This window comes from Thunnus thynnus, chromosome 2, assembly GCF_963924715.1.
Source record: "Thunnus thynnus chromosome 2, fThuThy2.1, whole genome shotgun sequence".
NCBI lineage: Eukaryota > Metazoa > Chordata > Actinopteri > Scombriformes > Scombridae > Thunnus > Thunnus thynnus.
The window spans coordinates 31,743,513-31,764,410 of record NC_089518.1 but is presented as its reverse complement, the minus strand read 5'-3'; the positions used below and the strand labels follow the sequence as shown (position 1 = coordinate 31,764,410).

General features: G+C 40.0%; 1 protein-coding gene across 1 annotated transcript in view; it reads left to right on the top strand.

The window, feature by feature from the left end:
• The window catches only part of rtn4r (reticulon 4 receptor), a 41,954-nt gene extending 21,457 nt beyond the window's left edge, over window positions 1–20,497 (top strand). The window contains exon 2 of the mRNA XM_067570136.1: window positions 18,432–20,497. Within this exon, the coding sequence (XP_067426237.1) occupies window positions 18,432–19,813 (1,382 nt within the window). The 3' untranslated portion in view covers window positions 19,814–20,497. The remainder of the gene's footprint in view (window positions 1–18,431) is intronic.
• The last annotated feature ends 401 nt before the right edge of the window (window positions 20,498–20,898 follow it).

Below are 20,898 nucleotides of genomic sequence, written 5' to 3'. Positions count from 1 at the left end.
GGTCAGATGTTTCCACTTGCTCCCAATGCAGCTTTCTTTCTTTAAAGAAATTTCTTAAAATCAGCATAATTATCTTTAAAAAAGACTGGGAAAAAGCAGCTTCAATAGAATCAAGGAAATGACACTATAAAGAAAGAGTCTTGAAACATTATGATTTTTTTTTTAACATCATGTTTTTTTTGTGTGTCTGTGTTGAAAACAGGTCAAATATTAATACCACCTGACTTGCTTTTGCTTGATTTAAGACAGTAAGATTTTAGGACATAATAATAGACATAATGCTTTGTTAAGAGGTAGATTTCATCTGTTGTTTTGATGCCATCAGGGACTGGGATGAACACTAGGGGGCAAGCTTAAGCCTCTCTCACATATCCATAGCATATTTAGACAATTAGATACCTTCTCTCCTCTTCCATCCTTTAAGACTTTAGCTTGATGTGTGTATTTGCTTCACAGCGGTATACGCCTGTGACAGACTGAGAACTCATACGTTTGTTCGTATTTGTTTGGGTGTGGGCATGTGTGTGGTGAGCCACCCACATTAATCTTAATCCATAAATAACATTCATGGGGCTATTTAGCATTCTGATTGAGGCAAATAGTTTGGACTTCTGGCATCTCGGTTTTAAAAATGGATTGCATCCCCAAATCTTTCCCTCCCTTTCTTTCTTCCCCTCCCTCACTCGTTCTCTCTCTCTCTGCACACCTTACACAGACTGTCAAGTCTCTGTTGTTGGTGGCTGTCTCTTTCAATACACTAGCGTTTCCCTATTCTCTCCTGCTTTTATACTATGTGTTAATTCTCTCTCATTGTATGGTCGCCTCATTCTCTTTCTTTCTCTCTCCTCCGTCTCTTGCCCCATCCCGTTGTCTCTCTTTCTTCTGCTCCCTCGCTATCGAGAGTCTCTCTCATTGCGTGGCGGCTCCTTTGCAGTGTCTGCTTCAATTTGCATCATTCCTCAGTGTGCGGTGTCGGCTCAGGCCTCCTGATCAAATCCTTGCAGCTGATGACTGCTTTCATCCCACATTTAGCAGCCCTGCATCCATGTAGCTGCCTCCCTGTTTCCCACAATTCTTTGCTGGTGCGGGAGTGCTGCCCGCCTGTGTCTGCTGGTCTGTCTGCTGCGTTGGTCTGTCTGTTGTTTGTTGCTGGGGATCGGGGAACAGATGGTGCGCTACGTTTCCCCCTGCAGAGAGTCAGTGCTACAAAGTGCAGCATCATGCAAGATGGGTTTTACTGCAGAAACAACTACCTCAGTGGATCTCTTATACGTTATGTACTCTTTCAGTACAGATAAATACTAATATATCATGTGCTATACATAGAGTTCCCATCTCATCTCCATACTTACCTGCACACAGCAGCATTCCCTCTTGTTCTTTAAGAGGTTTATCCTTGTATGACTTTTTTTTTTGCTAAATATTTAACCAAGGATTCTCATCATGCCTTGCTAAAAGTTTTCACACCAAATTAAAGCTGTAATATTGAAAGGATTGTCCTTGACTGTTTTCAATAGATAACTGGTGAATTATTAAGGGCTTCGTTAGGGGACCTCTTTGTATAATACTCTAGTACTCTGAGATCTAAAGTAGTTTGACAGTTCTAGAGTTTGGTGGAGATTATGGACTTCAGCAAAACTCCCTGGGCAATGCTGCTGTAGCTAGAAATATATTTGTAGGAAACTAGCATCGGTTCAAGCATGTAGGCAGGACAACCCCTCGGGAGGATGAGTGGGCTTAGTGTGGATGATAACTCTCAAGAGGCCCCTCTTGCTAAAATATTAACAAGGTGGATGAATTCATTTCACTTAAAAGGCTTAATTTAATTTCCTGCCAATGAGTGTTGCCACTGATCTTGCCAAAGCACATGAATGGCAGAGATTGGTAGAGACTGGGTGACATAAACATCCATTCAGCCACCATCTTGCAGTGCTGAACTGTGCCACGGCAGAGGTGCGTTTTTAACTGCTTGTGAATCGGTTGTGTTTGGTCCATTGCCAGGCACTCAGAAGAGAAGATTAAAACTCTACACTTCCTAATCATAACAAAAGCCATTGGATTAGTCATTGGAAATAGAGTCAAGGTCCTTGCCCACACAGCTAATTGAGCTCTTATCTTGGCCCAGCCGGTAATACCATTAATCATAAATGGCATGTCATGTTCATGAAGAAGTGTGGAAGCTCCATAAGCTCCTGATGATGTCTGAAAGTGCATAGAGCTTTGTTTTCAGAAGTCCACGCAAAGTCTTGTATGATTGTATGATGATCGGCCTATCGGGGTGTTTTGTTAGTTAACTTGAAGTCATACAGAAAGGTAATACAAACATGCTGTGATTTGTTGCTCTTCTTTATGACAAAATTTGCGGCAAAAGCCACAGTCTTGCTTTTTCCTGGCTGGTGAGACTAATGATAATCTATTGGAGGATTGTTGCTGAGAGCAGACACAGAGCCTCTATTTTCTTGTTTACTCTACTTTACCGGAGGCGGTTTAACATAGATATAGCCAACAAAAGTGGAAGAGCAAACATAATTTATTGTTAACCACTGCAGTTGCTGCACAGCTGCTATTTCTAGATGCCCTGTAGAAATGCATTGGTACCTGTGAAGCTACATGTAGCTCTCCTCGCTTTCTGTATTATCTGCCTCTGAGCTATTTTCCTCCTTGGGAAACGTGTGTGTAACCACATACTGTTGTCTTATGACCTTTGATTAAACAGATTTTCCCCAGGAGAAGGCAAAATTATTTTCTTTCATGCTCCTGTTTCAAATCATGCTTAACTTTAATTGCCAGCCCATGATAGGATCTATGACAAAGCTCTGAAACATGAGTGCTCACATCAGTGTGCACTACTAAATTAGCATGACAGTGGCGGGTGGCTGCATTGGTAGTAAGGGAGAGGCAGTGGCGGAGACGAGGTTATGAGCTCAGCAGAATGATTGAAATCCCTGCTGTCAGGTGATGGCTGCTCAGGTGATGTGGCAGAACGTTTGCGCCTCTCTAAGCAGAATGCAGACAGAGAGAGAAGACTTTAGAGGTTTTAATATGAGAGAGGATCAAGGGGGATTAGCTGTCTGTTTCTCTTTTTTTTTTTTGTCAGGGCAGCGTGTCACATGCAGCCTACGAACATATGTATATAATGTGAAGAGGCATACAAACCGCCAGTTAATACAAATGCATGGCACAGACAAAAAGAGTATATATCATGCCAAATACGTTAACAAAAACAATCAATCAAAGGATGTTAAATTGAAAAGAGGATTAGCTTGAAAGACTTTATGGCTTCTTACAATCAGCTCCTTGGATGTGTCCATGCCAAGTAAGCAATAGACCAGGATTTGTGGACTGAGACCAAAAAGCTTTAATATTGTTGAAATTGATCGTGAGACCAGAAGAAAGACTAGAAAGGTTTCTTTTCAAACATGTTCTGATTCTGTTTAGGATCAAAGTCATTTTGCATTTTTTTGTACTAATCATATGATCAATTTATGTGATGATGGGGTGCAGATTTAAAATCGAGAATGCAAAAGCTGTTCCAACACTTTGTTAGTGTGGCAATTTGTCAGGGATTAATGATATTTTTTATGCATGAAAAAGAAAATATTACAAGAAAATATTACAAATCAGAACACTAGCAGGTTCGAATTAATGAAATAAATCAGGTCATCATTATTTTCCTTACAGCATTTATTGCAGCCACAATCTTGACATTTAGGTACATCTCAGGCCGTATTAAACACAGGAATCTAATAATAATGCAATGCATAATAATCCATTACACACTCAAACAAGAGGTTCTCTCAAAGAGGTTTATGTAATTTTCTGGGATTATATCACAGCGCCAGTGGAAGACCTATGCATGGACATAAAACTTTTATAATGTGGTATTGCTACTTATAGTTAACTAAAGGATCTGAATACTTCTTCTACCAATGTCATTATGTCAAGTTCTGATTTCAGTCACTGGCTACATTTAAAGAGCCAAGTGCCAAGAATTTTTTTTGGATTTTACGGGTCACATTTACTGTTTAAAATGTTGACGGGCTGTGTGATTTAGTGACAGATTTGCTCACATTTATTCCCTGAAGTGATACTCACATGCTTGTCCTGTACTTGTTTAGCTCTTGAAATCCGCAGTAGTCACTTGTATGGATGAAAATCATGCTTTCTCACACATGAGTCAAACTAATATTATTCCCTTCTTTTTTTTACAATTCCAAACACTTCAGTGCTGTTATCTAAAAACACATTAATAGTACCAGCTACTGGTTCATTTTTGAACTCACACATATATGGTATTTTGTTACATTGTGCAGAGCATTAAGTCTTAATCAGCGGGGCATGGATGGACCAGGAGTACCATTAAAAGCACTGTAATACATTTGTATTATTCAGACATATCAGGCCTATTAGTACAACCACTAGAAATTGCATTCGTATTACAAGCCACCAAGAGCTTACAAGCTGGAGCTCCAGGGAAAAAGGAACAGCTGAAGGATGCAGTTTAAAAATACCAGATTGTTTTTCTCCAGGGCTGGAATGACTCATTACCCAGGCAGCAAAGCAGGAAGTCTTGTCAGTCGGGTCGTCCCACAGTACAGTGACACGCAAATTACGCCAGCGCATCACTTACAGTGCTACAGTCGTTTTGGGACTGTGACAACAACAGCGATGCACACATACACATCTTTGCACAAACACACACACACCTGTGTTGGAGTCCAGGGAAGTGATTTTTGTTTTTTTGGGAGGTAGGGTAAAGTCTCAAGTTGCTGCCATATGCTGACGTGTTTATCCCCTCTTCTCATCTTGTGGTTCTCTTGTTCAGAAGGGAGGGGTGTTTGGAGATAGCCTGACCAACCCATTGCTCAGATAATGTGGTGGCACTGTGACGACTTGCCACTACAGGATCTTTACTCTGGTCTTATCTGATGCTTGCTCTGCTGTGAGGTGTTGTGAAACCAGTGCTCACACGTCACCAGCTCTCCTTCTATCTCTCTGGATGCAGCCCAAGGAGGTGTGAGGGGGATGTTGAAGGGGTTAGAGGGCATATTGGGGGCAGACTGGCATGACATTCAGCCTTGGATCATCCCTCACCTGGGAGATAAAGAGCAGGAATGATGACTCCCCAGCATGAACTGAGCTTGGGGCCAGTGCTCGACCTTTCCAGTAAAAAAGGTGACTGATCCGTGGAGGCCTCTGATGTAAAGAACTGCCCTTATCAGGCCAACAGGGAGGAAGAGGAGGAGATAGCAGACAGACTGGTGCATGGAAATTGAACTGATTCCGGGACTGGCTGGGTGGGGATGTTCCTGTCTCTCTTTCTTCATCCCCTCCTTTCTGTTTTCTATCTTTTCCTCCCTCTATCCTTCTTATCTGAGCTCCTCTGCAGAAAAATCCATTTTCCTGCAGTAGGCCGCATTGTCTGCACAGGGTGCGGCGGTACTGAGGCGGGTGGTAAATAATGCACAAGTCTTTCTCCTTTAATTCTTCCAAAGGAGGGAGCGCTCACTATTACACCCTCTCTGAAGTAGGCTTATTAAACCAACCAGAACGCAGCCATTTCTTTCCCTTTTTGGGGGATGAGGTGGGGAGAATGTCCCTAAAAAATATCCACTGCAAGGGCCCATTATCCCACTGCCTTAACCCTTAGGCATCAAAACTAAAAGAAGAATCCAAATGGGAGACGCATAGAGTTCCCAAAGTCACTAAGTGTGCCTTAGTTGTGGTGCACTGCAGAGATTCTGCAGTCAGGTTGTGCCTGATCCCTTGCTGAAAGATAAATTGGCTGACTTGCTTGCTCAGACAACTCAGACTTTGCCTTGTAAATTTTGGTTTATGACATTAAAAACAAGAAATATGAAAAAAGATGACCAGATGGCCATTGTCTTCTGGACAAAATTCAAAACTAAACATTGATTGGATTCAAGTTTGGAAAACTTGCTCACCTTGTCTTCCAAGCAGCTCTATAACCTTGACATGAAAGTGCTGAGACTTATTCAGGCATTTCACCTTTGTGTTATTTTTATTATTGGCTTATTTTATCTTTGATCTGCTGTTTTTGTTATTCACCTTCTATGTTCACCCTATTCTGTATTAACTCCAGTGGTGTTTCATTTTCAGTTAAGATACCGCAATGGTTGTCATTTCTCTTTAAAGCACAGCAGAGAATAGAGACCTTCTAGTGTTCTTCAAGGTCTCTATTCTCTGCTATGCTTTAATATATACAGTAAATACTGTTTGAGTCAACAGAGGCCGGCCAAATTCAGTTTCAAAGCTGCAGTTTTCACACGCTTTGGGTTTAAGTGGAAGGTCTAGAATAGAGAATGAATCAGATGTATGCGGAGGCAGGGAAGATATGAGATCCTATGCCTCACTAATGTCAAAAATCCACCTACATACACGCAGAGAGGAGTATTGCAGCCTCCACAAATATTTACCGGATTTTCAATAGTTTTCATTGCGCAACAAATCCCAATGTATCCCTTTGACAACACTATTTTGGAAAAGAGGCCTGTAAAAAAAACATTGTGATGGGAGCAAAACACTGTTGAGAACACTTTTCTTGTTACAGGGCAAAAACAGAAGAAGTAGGCCTCATGTTATCGGCCCTAATTTGCTTGCAGGAACTGACTCAAAAGATGAAAGGAAGGGAGAGGTTTGTCTTTTTCAGGTCAACATGCCTCCAGGGCTGCCTACACATCCAAAATAGATGGATCTACAGGAATGCTGGCCAGAATTAGTTAATGCTTGCACAGTGATCTACCTAATTTATTTATTTTCATTCTTTTCAGTTTCTGCTCATCGCAGGCTATCTTTCTTCCTCTGGCAATCTCTCACAGATGCTCGTGGGCACGTTGTGTCTCTGTATTCCTTCCACTGTATGTCTTAAGAATCATGTGCAGGGATCTAGAAGGAATTAAACATTGCTCAATCATTGTTAGAGATCATGGGTAACTAATGGCTACCTTGACATGGTGCTTGAGCGCATATGTGTTATATAAGATGCAGTAATTGGATATGCGGTAAATGTGAGTCGAGTGATTAAACATGCTGACATTCTGATGTGATAAAAACAGACCATGTAAATACCACCCACACAACAACAATCCGGTCAGTCACCATGAACTGCAAACTGGATGCCACTTGCCCACATCGTCCCACTTATCTGTCCCATTCATCTTCTTCCTCTTGAGATCTCATTGACTTTCCTTTCTTAGACAGCAATTCAGTCGCTTTCTGTCATTCACACGTCATTAAAATGTCCCGGTCTTTCAGAAGGCACAGGCCATATATCCCACGTGATTCCCTTTTCATCTCCTTCAAAGGAATACTCTCCCATATGTCGCAGTGTAGCTGCTTTTGTGACTAGTATCACAGATAACAGCTTGATGAGCACTGTGCCATATGACATTTCATCCCATAGTGAGATATGTCATTCTTTCTGTCTGTATTTTAAGTGTGAAAAGTAACTTTGCAACATTAACTGACTTACTGGAAGAGTCTGTACTTTATTCGACCAGTGCATTTCAGTATAGGGTGTTTAACAGAAATATATTAAAAAAAATAAAATAAACTTGACACTTAGATGTTCAGCTTCTGAAGGAGGTTGCTCGTTAAACATAGACATCTCAAAATGAAAGTAAATATCAAAAATGTATTAAATAAGAACAGAAAGTAAGTAAGTAAAGTTTATTTAATATAGCACCTTTCACAGAGCAAGTGTTTCACAAAAAATAAAATTGTTAAAGACATAAGACCATAAAAATAGTTCAATGTAAGAAACAATAAAAGAAACAAACAATAAAACATAAGCAACAACATACCTTAAAAACACACAAAATACAAACACTAGACACTATGAGGCGAGACAAAGGTCAGTTTGAATAAATGAGTCTTCAGCTGTTTATTAAAGGCATCAACAGATAGTATGTCTATAGAAAGTGTTCCACAGTGTTGGAGTCACCACTTCAAAGGCACGATCATCTTTTTTACAAACCTCTCTTCCAGGGTTCGGCACTTGACAGAAATTAATTTTAAAGGTATGTTAGATTTGCTCCTAAAATTTGAGAAACATATTAAAATGATGAACAAGGTTGCAAACATAGATATTAAAACTCATTAGAGACTGTTTAGCATTTTACGTTGCAAATAGTTTTCCATAATCTTTTCACATTTAAGTTTTTGTGTAACTTCTTGGTAATAAACAGCTTCTATAAAAACTGGGTCTTTTAAGATGATATATAATCTTTCAATTAAAAGTTTGGGCAGGAAGTTGTTTAATTAAATTTCCTAATATTAAACTCATCCATTAATGTCTAAATAACAAGACTCCTAAGGTGCTCAGTGACATGGTGGTATCACTCAGGGTTTCTGGCTCAGTAACTCAGGGTGCATTTACAGGAAACTATAAGATGCACAGGAATTCATTACTTAGAGAAATCAAAGTGGATTATGAATGGTATCATTTTCAACTCAAATTGACAAAGACAGATGAGTAATGTAGACATTAATGATACGGTGTTTGTCATTGAGTTTTATGGTAATGTTATTGTATTAATGTTTGTGTTTTGTGCTGTTTTGAATGTGTTTTCATGTTGAGTTTTGAGTATTTGAATAAATGCCCATCTAGGCACGAACATTACAAAATAGCTTATTGGTATGGTATGCTATGGTATGTAGCATTAGTCCATACTATATTCATGTCCTGAAGGAAATAAACATGAAATTTAAAAAAATAAGAGGGGTTCTCTAGTATTAACAACGTGTGTTTTGTTATGTTTCTTCTTCTTTTTCTTACTCAAATGAATTTAGAAATTCAGAAATAACATGTATGGTTAATTGTACATGTTTATATCAGGGTAGTAGATGTTATTATATTCTCAAATCTTTTGAACCATATGGATCTATGTATGAGTGTGTTTGTGTGTGTGTGTGTGTGTGTGTGTGCGTGCTTTTGTTTCCCGTGCCATATGGACATAGTATGCATTGTATCCACTTCAGTGAAGATGAGTTCAGTGATGTTTTGTGGTTCTTTACTTGCCGGTTAAAGCATGTCTTTCCGGGCTTGCCCGTTCTCAATAAGTCTGAGGTGATTGCAGATGACATATTTGCAGCCAGTCTGCATAGTCAGCTGGCCAGTCCGGCAGAGTGCAATACAGCGAAACTGGAGAAGACTGAAGAAGGTTAGATGACACATTATGGCAGTAAAAAGGGTGTCAATAATGGTTTGTCTTGTGAAGGATTTCTCAGGCTCATTTTCTCCGCCTCTTGCCTCCGGGCAGTGGATCTACCTGTGTCATTCATTGCATTTTCATACGAATGAGAAATCTGCCTACTCAAAATACCACTCTGTGCTGTACAGTACATTCACGTATGCATAACCTTGGAATGACTAATGTGTGTGCTTGCAAATGTTTCTATCCTGGGCACAAGGGCTTTGCAAGGTTAAGTTGAGCCTCCATGTCAAGAACAAAGGAGCAAAGGTGCGGTTAATTTAGAAATACTTTTCGGTTTCCCCCACAGCTACTCTTTCATACACTTTCTCCAAACCAACTAAATAGATTACTCACAGAATGACTTTGGTTTAGGCGAGACTGTTCAAAGATTAAGTGCTTGTTTGATGTATTTTTCCCCAATTGTAACTCACACACAAACAGCATTTCATCCAGAGCTAGTTTCTCCTCAAAAAGCACAACAAGTGCCAGTCTAAGAGAGCTGCTGCCAAACACAGGAATTTAATGAACCTGTCAGAAAGATGTGGAGTAGATAATGCTTACACCAGCTCCACTTTCAAATCTGGAAAACAGAACAGACCATTCTTTGAGAGCTCAACCATGCCTACAGCAAAGACAGGCTACAATGACATCAAATTAGCATTAAACTGTGTAACCAGTCATTACAGCATGTTCTCTGCTCAGACCACCTCAATGTATTTTCTCATCTTTACATGCCCATATATGTGAAGCTGCCTGTGGGTGCTGTCACTGCCCTCCCTCTCCAGTTGACACTTCACATGAGGAGGTGTTAGCATTATCTGAAATTATCATCCAATATTTACTGGGGCTGTTATCCTTTTTAGATAATAGAGCAGTGATTCATTAGGCCTCATTTGCTTTTATGCCAGTACAATGCATTAACTGTGAGGGCTCACAATCCTCAACAATTTCAAAATGTTGACACAATAGCCCCAAAACAGCATGAGAGACCATGACTCAATTTTGGGAATGGTGAGTAATGATTTTTTTTTAAACACTTGAAATGTGAGGGATGAAATTCTGGGGTTGTGGTTAACCATTACACCCCTTCCTCACAGATTCATAACATAAAGTCAAATGGGAAACATATAAACATATGCAATACTGTTGGAATCAAGAACACTTACTCTTTCCAGTGATGCCCATGTCTGTTGGTGATAGATTGGATTGATTTTTATCTCAATTTATAACACTTATTACAGCACCAATAAGAAATGATATGTTGCAGACTTTCATAAAGCAAAATTGCCAAAATGTAAACAAAATATCTGACAGGACCCAGGTGTAGTACCACTCCTTGACTCCAAGGCAATGTTTACATCACACAAAGCATGTTTTGAACTGTAATGTCAAAACTCTGAACAATTTCAAATGGAAAAAAGGCAATCAATAAAGTTTTTACAATATTTATGACAGTATTAGGTATAAAATTCCCTCATATTGGAGCACTGTATCCATTCAAATACAGTTAATTGTGGTGTGTTGAAAACCTTTGGACATACAGACAAATTCCCTGAAATAATTTCAAATTGCACAAAATGTATCCTAAAACATGTATAATCTCAACTCACATGACAAACGATGGCATGTCTGAGTAGCCCAACTCATCCTGGAAATACACATGGCACAACCACATTAGACATACCTGTATACTGATTGGGATACTTGATGTAATATGAGTTCAGGGCTCAACTGATTCTATGCTTTGTGTATTTCTGTGCAATAAAGATTTTCACACAAATCCTCTAAGGTACTTGAGGAGGATGACATGCTCTGTTTTAAATGAAAAAAAAGATGCCTCCTAAAATGTTGTTAACACCTGTGCTAAAGTCTGCCTGAGAGCTAAGAAACACCAAGACACATGGGGCATGTATTGCAGCTACCCTAATTTATTTTCTCTCCAGCCATGTGTAGATAAGATAAAGCCTTATACACTCTGTTAAGCAAAAACGCTTGGCTGCACTACAAGCAGCCCGCACACTACAAAACCCAAAGTAGGGCATTCCGAATTTTTGCTCCTCTGTGGCTTGAGGAGTGCATCTGGACACCCCCACACACTCATGCGTGGCAAACTCCTGCATTATTTTCAGCTTACATTACTTGAATTATACATTTTACATGGTTTCACATGTGAAAATTGCCCATGTCTGTGACATGTGGAGGCGGGCACAAAACTGGATTTGAGCCATTCTGCAAAACCTCACGGGTAGACTTGACTCCCAACGCCTTCTGTGGAACATTTCATAGTGAGCTGTAGCAGCACTGAGGGCAACTTGGTTTGCTGCCAACTATACAATAGAGTTATGAGGAATGTGCCATTTTTGCCCTCTAATCCAGTGGCGCCATGCCACCACACTACAATTAATCCACTTTAGTGTCATTTAAGCATACCTAACTCTATTTTAGCTATCTTTAAATGCAACTTAGAGTGTAACAAATTGCCATTTTAGCAACTAAGTTGATTGATAGTTGCAGGAGTGCTGCCCATATATACAGTCAGTGGTGGAAGATGTGTCCATCCTTTACTTTAAGGGACATTTCACCAATTGTACATGTCAAAGTCAATTTACTAGTCATGGGGAGTACTACACACTACACAGCCTGTGGAAACAGTTGGCTGTTCTTTTCTGTTACTATAGAGGAGCTAGTCTATGAAAATTACTCAGGTAACTTTTATTGAATGTCTCAGGCTGGGCTTACAGACTAAAACATTTTAATGCAAAGCCTGCATTTCAAACGGCATTGGAGTTTGAAAGACATGGGCAATTATCAAACAGTGAGGGTCCAGTGAGAGAAGCTATTGATTTGCATTGTTGTAATTTCTTTTCTTTTTTTTTAGCTTGACCTACGGACTAAAAGTCAGAATATTTCATCCTCTGCTGCATTGATTTTAACCTTTCAGACCATAGATACACAGTAGTACCCCACACAATACCACGATATAAAAATATCAATTCACATTGTGCATTCAAACACTTACTTAAGCACTTAAAATATCAAAACTAAAAGTACTCACTATGCTGGCAGCATGGGGTGCATAATAAGTACTGAATGTTTTGTTGGTATTACTAATAAATTAATGTGCAAGTTGCATTTTAGTATTGAGCTGAAACTAAATTGAACTATTTTACAAACTATTGCATAATTTAATCTATAACAACATATCAAATGAGCTGTTGATGCAGTTTTGCATGTTAAATATACTAATGAAGTGGGGTAAAAAGTATAAAATTTGCCTCTCAAATGTAAGGAAGTAGAAGTATGATGTAATGTAAGAACCTCAACATTTTACTTAAGCATAGTACTTTAGTAAATATATACACTAAGTGCTTACACTGTTTGTACATGTTGAGCACAGTCTTGATATTACTCTTAGTGAAGATCTGAGCAGTTGGGAGGTCAGTGCATCACTCAAGGGTCGATGGTAATTTGATGGCAGTTGCTGAAAGGGAGAACTCTTCACTTCCACTTTCACATCCAATTGTTTGCTAGTCGAGCGGGGATTCGATCCGACAGCCCTCTGATTGCAAGCTCATTCTCTCTCTGTCAGGATATTGCCAGCCCACTGCCTATTGTTACTGCTGTCACTTCTCAGTAGTATGACATGACAACCTATCTGCCTACCACAGCTAAGCTGAGATACAAATATTTACTGTATGTGCTTTGCTATTGATTTCATCTTTCCTTTGCACGCAGAGACCTCCATGTATGTGCAAACATGTTCACACATATATAGGTATATGTATAATGTCTTTTTACACACACACACACACACACACACACACACACTGTTGCCTGGCTCTGTTTTTCCTTCTGCCTGCCGACCTCCGGTTCTCTCAGTTATTCATGAGCCATCTGCTTGGGCAAGTGCTGTGTCAGATGTGTGTCAAACAGGACCTCATCTGTCCCCCCTGTTCGTCTTCTAATTGTGTCCTTATCTGCATGCTGAAGCCGCCACTGATGCCCCTGCAACACTCCATGGTTAGCCAAGGGACTCAAGCTCGACTCTCTGGTCCATCATGTCCTAAATAACCTGTTTGATCTGATGTGTGCATCTTTATAGCATCTGGTTCATCAATGTTGTAAGGGGGTGCACAAATCTGTCTTTGTTTGCTTTTGTGTGTTTATTTAGAGTGTGTGTGTCCATTCTTCTAGGAAGTGGGTTGGAAATGAATTATGGCCCACTGAGATATAGAAATATACCCATTATTTTCAAAAAATAAACATTAAATCAGGTGACAATTCAAGTCAAAGGCAAATAGTACACTTTTTTTATTAAAACCAGAATCCCATCATAGCAGCTACGAGACACTAATAGGAATTGAAATAAGACACTGTCAAGGTTGAAAGGAGCACTGGAATGGAAAAGTGAAATATTGCTTAACCTAGATGTAAGAATAATTGCACTGAAATCTGGGTAAACGAAGAAAAGTAGATTTTTTTTACACTATTCTCTCAGTAACAGTGTAAATATGGTGACCATAAAAGGGCCAATGCGGCCTTCTGATCACAACCTTTTCCACATGAATATACCTTGCCAACTGACCCCACTGCAATTCAGTGATGCTTTTGAAAGTGAAGACCATCTCTTTTCTATAATAAAACTTTTTCACAGCCTTATGAGGGGAAAGAGGTTCAAAGCAAACTTAAATGGAATATTCTCCTGCTCTGCCATGGCAGTGTAACTGTAGGCTACTCTCTAATTCTCACCTTTACAAAAGTATCAAAAACTCTACATGAGTGAAATTAGAATTACTGATTTTTGGAATGTATTAAAAAAAAGTTGAAATACATACTTATAATTTGTTGCTTTCCACCTTGGACAGCCTCACTCAAGCGCCATCAGAGCTAAAAGTGAAGGCTAAATTAATCTTTGACATGGGATTAAAAACATGACCTTAGGCCCATTTTTAACTATGTGGCACTTAAAGGAGTTCTGGGCTGTCTGTGTGTCCATTTCTACAACAGATGTCAATTTCATTGCAGAGTCTCTGAAGAAATGTCTAATTTGTCATAAACCAATCATAATCGTCAAGGGTGGGCCTGAACTTTGAGAAAAATGTGAGAAAGTGATTGAGGAACATTTTCACATAGCTAACTACCTGCTTTATGCCCAATTTAAAAGGATTTCATGTACTGTAGCATGATAGTCAGGTCATATTTGTTTGTCATAGAAAATGGCAATGAGCACCAGAAGGAAGGGCAGAAGGAACCATCAATATGACATAATGTAACATAACAATGTATTTGAGAGAGAAAACAAATAAACAAATTGTCACATACAAAAAAGTATACATTAAACAATAATTGATACAGTGATAGGTGCTAGAGTCCCTGCCACCTGCCTTTCTAAGAAAGGTAAGCTATACATGCCAAACTTGGCCAAAAACTGACCCCTAGAATTCTAGACCTTGAAAATAATGAAAAAAAAATGAATAAGAAGTCAAATTGTAGTTTCTTTTACTATGTAATCTTCACTATTTTTGTGTTCCTGCTCACAACAAGTTTGTTTTTGCGAGTTTGTGAGTCTGTGCTGCATTGAGTTGTTGGCCTTAAATACTCACAAAGTAATTTATAGCTGCATTGGCTGTACTAAGATTGGGCTTCATACAACTGTCATATCCAACACAGTTTCTCTAAGTAATTCATTTCATCATGATATAAAAACATTTCATTTATGCATGGACGGATTCTCACAAGATACATGACCTTACAGAGAGGGATCATGACTATATTAAATGCAGGCCCGTCTCTGAACAACACAATAATGTATGATTTCAGAAAGAGGCCAGGAGGTCCCTCTGGAGAGCTACTGTGATTCATCTCTGACAGAGACATCACTTCCACTCTGGGCCAAAGGGATAAGACTGTCATGTTAGCCGTCCCTGCCCAATCCCCAGCCCTTCAAAGTAAAGCCACCGTGATGAATCGGAGGCCCTCTGAATGTGCTGTCCCGACATGCCCTCTGTGTTCATTGCGGGTTTCAAAGTATGAGGAAGGGTTTGGGTGCTTGTCATATTTTTGCAATAAGACAAAAGAGTGCTGAGTGTTTGTTTAGAGCTCCAAACATGCCAGTGACACATGCAAATGAGCGAGGAGTCTGGCTAAGTGATGCAGTCATACAATAAGTAAACAAAGCTGTCTGCGCCCACTCATACCACTCCTGTGGGCATCTCTCTGTTTTGCTACTGAATGTAGTGTCCTCTAGCTTCACTGATATCAGTATTTTTGGACTGAAGTTGCACTTAGCTGATATTCATTACTTATCTACAGAGCTGATATTTCCACATCCAGGGTTTGAGAGTATTTTTTTTCTCTCAGGGTTTGATTTTTTTTTTTCAACCATGGGACACCAAAACACACCTGAAATCCATACTAATGAATTTCTGTTAGGTGAGTTGGCAGCACTTCAAAGAAGAACAAAGTCGGTTTCAAAGCAGGTCTTACAGATTGTCACGCCAGAAGATTGGTGACTAAAATCATATTGTCACCTTCATGACACCTGCAAGACACTAAGAGGCCAATATCCAATTTTTGGTAGAGGACCAATATCAGCCGAAATTTAATGGCCTGACCAGGGTTTTCTAGGCCACATCACATGATTATGGGGAATTTGTTTTAACAGATAGTGTAATTAAGTGAGTAAGTCAAGTATTACCAGAGAATACTGCTCGCCTGCAATTCTTTAACCTGCCATATATTGTCAGGGTCCTCTTGTAAATAGAAGTGCTTGTCTTAGAGGAGAGGAAGGGTGTGAAGTGATGTACTTTACTCAAAGCTGAAGGGGCTACAGTGTCAGTCAGGAGGAAACAAAGAGGCTTGTGTGCTCTTAAACAGAGTGATGATTGCTATTGTACAGTAATATAGCTCTCAGAAGAGAGGCCACTGGCAGGGTCTGAAACAGGAAGGGAGTGCTCGGAGCCATGTTTTGACACAGCAGATAGGGGAAGATTAAGTGTTGAAACCAAAGCTGGCAGAAGACGATAAGGGATGGCTTTTTTTATTTCCACAACCTTGATGTCGTATTTTAAGACATTCAAGTTTGTGTCAACAACTCAACATTAGCTGTGAGGACAAATAGCCAAACAATGTTACTTTTTTGTGCAATGACTGCCACCAATTAGATTGAAAGCAAAGACAAAGAAGTGATGAAAATAAAAGGGCAAAGACTGGTTTTCTTGACTGATCGATATTGTGAACACAACTCTTACATCAGCTGTTTATAGATAGAGTGGGAGGTGAGAGGTCTAACTGTGAAGTCATGCAGAGGTTATTTGGAAATGTGATTATGAAGGAGTGAAATATTACAAAGATGTCAGGATGCAGTGACACCCAGATTTATGTTTGTAACATATGGTAATGCAATCAGTGTGGTGCAGATGCAAGGATGCTGTTAGTGAGCAAAAATAATTGGGATGGAGTTGATGACATTGTGGGGCTTATGCTGTCATTCAAACAGATGCTAACAAAGACAAGACATATTATGCCAAGAGCTGAGGAAACCGGGCTTTGACATGCAACGCGTGGTTGGAAATAGCCTGTTAATGAATAGACAGCAGAGAGGGGGAAAAATGAAGACGGCAGAGGAGATACATGAAGCGTGCTGTGCGATAAAATATTGCTATTGTTAGGCAGTGCTGAGGGAAAAGTGCTGCGATGCAGAAAGAGTGGAAAGTCTTGACAGCTTTCCGGTGGCAGTCTGACGGCTGAGCAGGGAGATTGGAAGGAAAGTGCAGCAGAGGGCTGCTGTCAGGCCACACCAGAGATCCATTTAACAAGGTCCAGAGATGACCTGCACCACAACACATTGCAGAGGAATGAGAAGAGGGGGAGTGGGGCTGGAGGAGGGGCTGAGTAAGGCTCATGTATTTTTCCAGAGCCTCACTACCTGTCATGCTTGCAAGCTGGGATTCCTCACATGTGCATAGGAGCAAAGATTGGAAATCCTCTGTAAGAACAGGATCTAAAGAGGATTCAGAGATTTGGAGGAGTACCTGCCATTATATGCTGATACTTGGACATGCCTGTGACACTTTGGCATCTTCATCTCTACATGAAGTAATATATGAGCCCCAATAGATACACTTCATTTTTACCTCAGTGGTTCTTACAACTGTGTAATGTCAGAAGTGGTTATTCATGTGGTAATCCAGCCTGTGTCGCCTATCATGGTGCCGTGTAGCACACTGATCTGAACCATGGTAGAGGACAAGTAGAAATAATTAATGTGAGCAAATGCAGAATATGTCTTATTTTAAACATGGATGCCTTCAGGGCAAACACATACAAGAATCTTTACAAGCCTTCCTCTGAGCACTACCACACCTCTTGTATATCTCATCTTCATGCTGCACTTAAAAAAAATGCTTCAATCATGGCTCTACAGTGGAAATTCTAGCAGGGTCTCTGTAGTCCTCTTTCCACCTTGGCCCCAGGCATCAATCTCTTAGCCTGGCATGAAAGCTTATCTCCCAGAGTCAGGCTAAATGTCAACCTCAGGAATGCTGAAACACCATTAGTTATGTCCACCCTATTAGAGAAAGCTAATTCCACATAAAAGCCACCCACCCAATTTTAAATGAGCGTATCTTCACAGAGCTCAGCTTTTTATGTCTTCATGTCAGTAGGGGTAGCAGGGAGGTGATGTGTCCCTAGATCCAAATAACATCACTGTTGAAATGCATGTTGAGTCACTGTTATGAAGAGGATTCCCTATTCTGTAGTAATATGCGGAACGTTACACTCTATGGAAGAAAATGTTATGGATTTTGTCTGCTTTGTAATTTGGTGGTGTACAGCTAATTATTGCTCATACAGTGACATTCTTACTGCACTACAAAAATGTGTTTTTACCAACAATATAAATACCAAAACATCACAAGCTAAAGCAAAAAAAAAGATAAAATCTGATGTAACTACACATACACACACACACACACACACACACACATACACCAAGAAAAAAAAATTATATATATATATATATATTAGGCTGATTCTCCAGCAATGTTGTCTGGTTAGAATGTCAGTGTTCTTTAAAGGGTTTATGCATATTACATCCTGACCTGAATTCATCTCTTTCTGAAGATTTCTGCGACTATATTAGAACTGTGACTTTTAATATTTACATACATTATTTTACTAATCCACTGATTCACTTTTTCTCTGTTTCTTTAGGGGGGCGACTCCTGTTTCTGGTGATGTGGCTGAACCTTGTGCCTCAAACTGACAGCTGCCCTGCCAAGTGTGTGTGCTACAGTGAGCCCAGGCCCACTGTGGCCTGCCAACAACAAGGACTGTTTTCCATCCCTACTGAGATTCCTGTGCGGAGCCAGCGGATATTCCTCCAGAGCAACAAGCTAACAGTGGTGAGATCTACCAGCTTCAGTTCTTGCCACAACCTCACTGTTCTCTGGCTGTACTCTAACAACATCAGCTACATTGAGGCTGGAGCCTTCTACGGCTTGGAAAAACTGGAGGAACTGGACATTGGAGACAACAGCAACCTCCGCACCATCAGCCCCACAGCTTTCCGGGGCTTAACTAAGCTGCACACCCTCCACCTGCACAGGTGTGGCCTGTCAGAGCTACCCGTTGGGGTTTTCCGAGGAATGTTCTCCTTACAGTACCTTTACCTGCAGGACAATAACATTCTAACCCTGCATGATGACACTTTTCTGGACCTTGCCAACCTTACCTATCTCTACCTGCACAATAACAAGATCAAGATAGTAACGGACAACATGTTTCGAGGCTTAATCAATCTGGACCGGCTGCTGCTACACCAGAATAGGGTCATTTATGTCCAGCCAAGGGCTTTTAGTGATCTGGGTAAGCTGAAATCCCTGTTCTTGTTCTTCAACAATCTTACTGTCCTGACGGGGGAGACTATGGATGCGCTGGTGTCCCTCCAGTATTTGCGTTTAAACGGGAACCAGTGGATCTGTGACTGTCGGGCAAGGACCTTGTGGGACTGGTTCAAACGTTTCAAAGGTTCCAGCTCTGAGTTGGAGTGCAACATTCCCGAATTCCTGGCAGGAAAGGACCTGAAACGACTGAAAAGCGAAGACTTGGAGGGGTGTGTGGAAACGCCTCAAATCCAGACCAATCTCTTCAGCTCCAAAGGACAATCTGGGAAATTCCCTTCCACTGAAAATCCTCTGGGAGACACCATTCCCAGGTGTTGCCTTGGAGATAACGACAAGTCTTCTATCCTGTCAGGCAAAAGCCGCCAAATCACTAACAACCCCCTTAAGGAAAAGGAGAACATGTCCAAGACTAAATATAAAGAGCCGGAAAGAACGAAAAATGAGACCCAGAACAAGCAGAATGATGGACCACTGGGAACCTTGACCAACACCCTGGACAAGTCTTTGGAAAATCTTAACCCCGACCTTATAGACAATCTGGAATCATCTACAGCATCAAACAAAAAGAAAAAGAAGTGTTCCAAAAAGCCCAAATCAGACGCCCACTGCATCAAAGGCCGGGCTTCTACTTTGCAAGTGCTGCGCTTTCTCTTCATTCCCATGATCTGGATATCTCTAGCCATGTCTTAGGACTCCTGATCTCTAAATACAGGACTCAAGATTGTTGATGCTCATGACAATGATAACAGAAGATGCAGTGACATCTACAACAGGCAGTGACTGAAAAGTGAGGAGTCACATTGACCCAGTGTGGGTGACGACAAACAAAAATGAAGACGATAGAGTACATTTAACAAAATGGATGCCTTTACAGAACACTACAGATCTAATGTATATAATGAATTGGTGCCCAAAATTGTTTGTTCTCTATGTACTTAACTGTACTGTGTCTAAGCTACACTTTGGAGACTCCTCCCTTTTTCCCTCTCAAAAGCTTTTATTGCTTAGACAAACCACCGGACAACAACAACGAAAAAAAGACAAAAACAAAAAATCGAATACAGGAAATCAGAGACAGAACGCACACAAAGAATGTTGGGTCCGTTTAATGAAGATAAACAATCTCCACCCCATTATTTATTCAAAGTGATGCATTTGTTGGGTAATGTTATGTTTTTTTATGTTTATAAAAACAAATGTTTTACCTCCCCCAATTTTAGTTCTATTTTCATGACAGAAAGGGTATATGGGTAGCATTTAACAAAAGAATGCTGTCAATTTGTTTATGGAGATTGCAATGGAACCATAGATATGCATTTTATTTTACTTGTGTACAAGTATGAATATATTATGAATAAAAGTTCTTATTTCGTAGATCTTTTTGATATTTGTGTGGTATTTTCCAGGATGTCAGAACACATAGTCCAGGCAATATAGCAGAAAGCCTGTGTTATCATAGTACAACCTGAAAAAGTCTTCATCTTACAGAGACACTATATTTTATATATATTAATGAGGTAAATTGATCAGATATAATGCATTGATTAGTCATTCTACAGAAATTTCATTGACAGTAATTTTGATGATTAATGAATTCTTAAGTAATGATTCTTCTTGTTAAGTCATTTAACAAGCAAAAATGTCAAACTTTTGCTTTTTCCAGCTTCTCTAACGTGATGATTTGCTGCTTCTTCCTATATTTTTTGGTGTTTTGCACTATTGGTTGGACAAATTAAGCTATTTGAAGACATTACCACAGGCATTTAAACAGATTT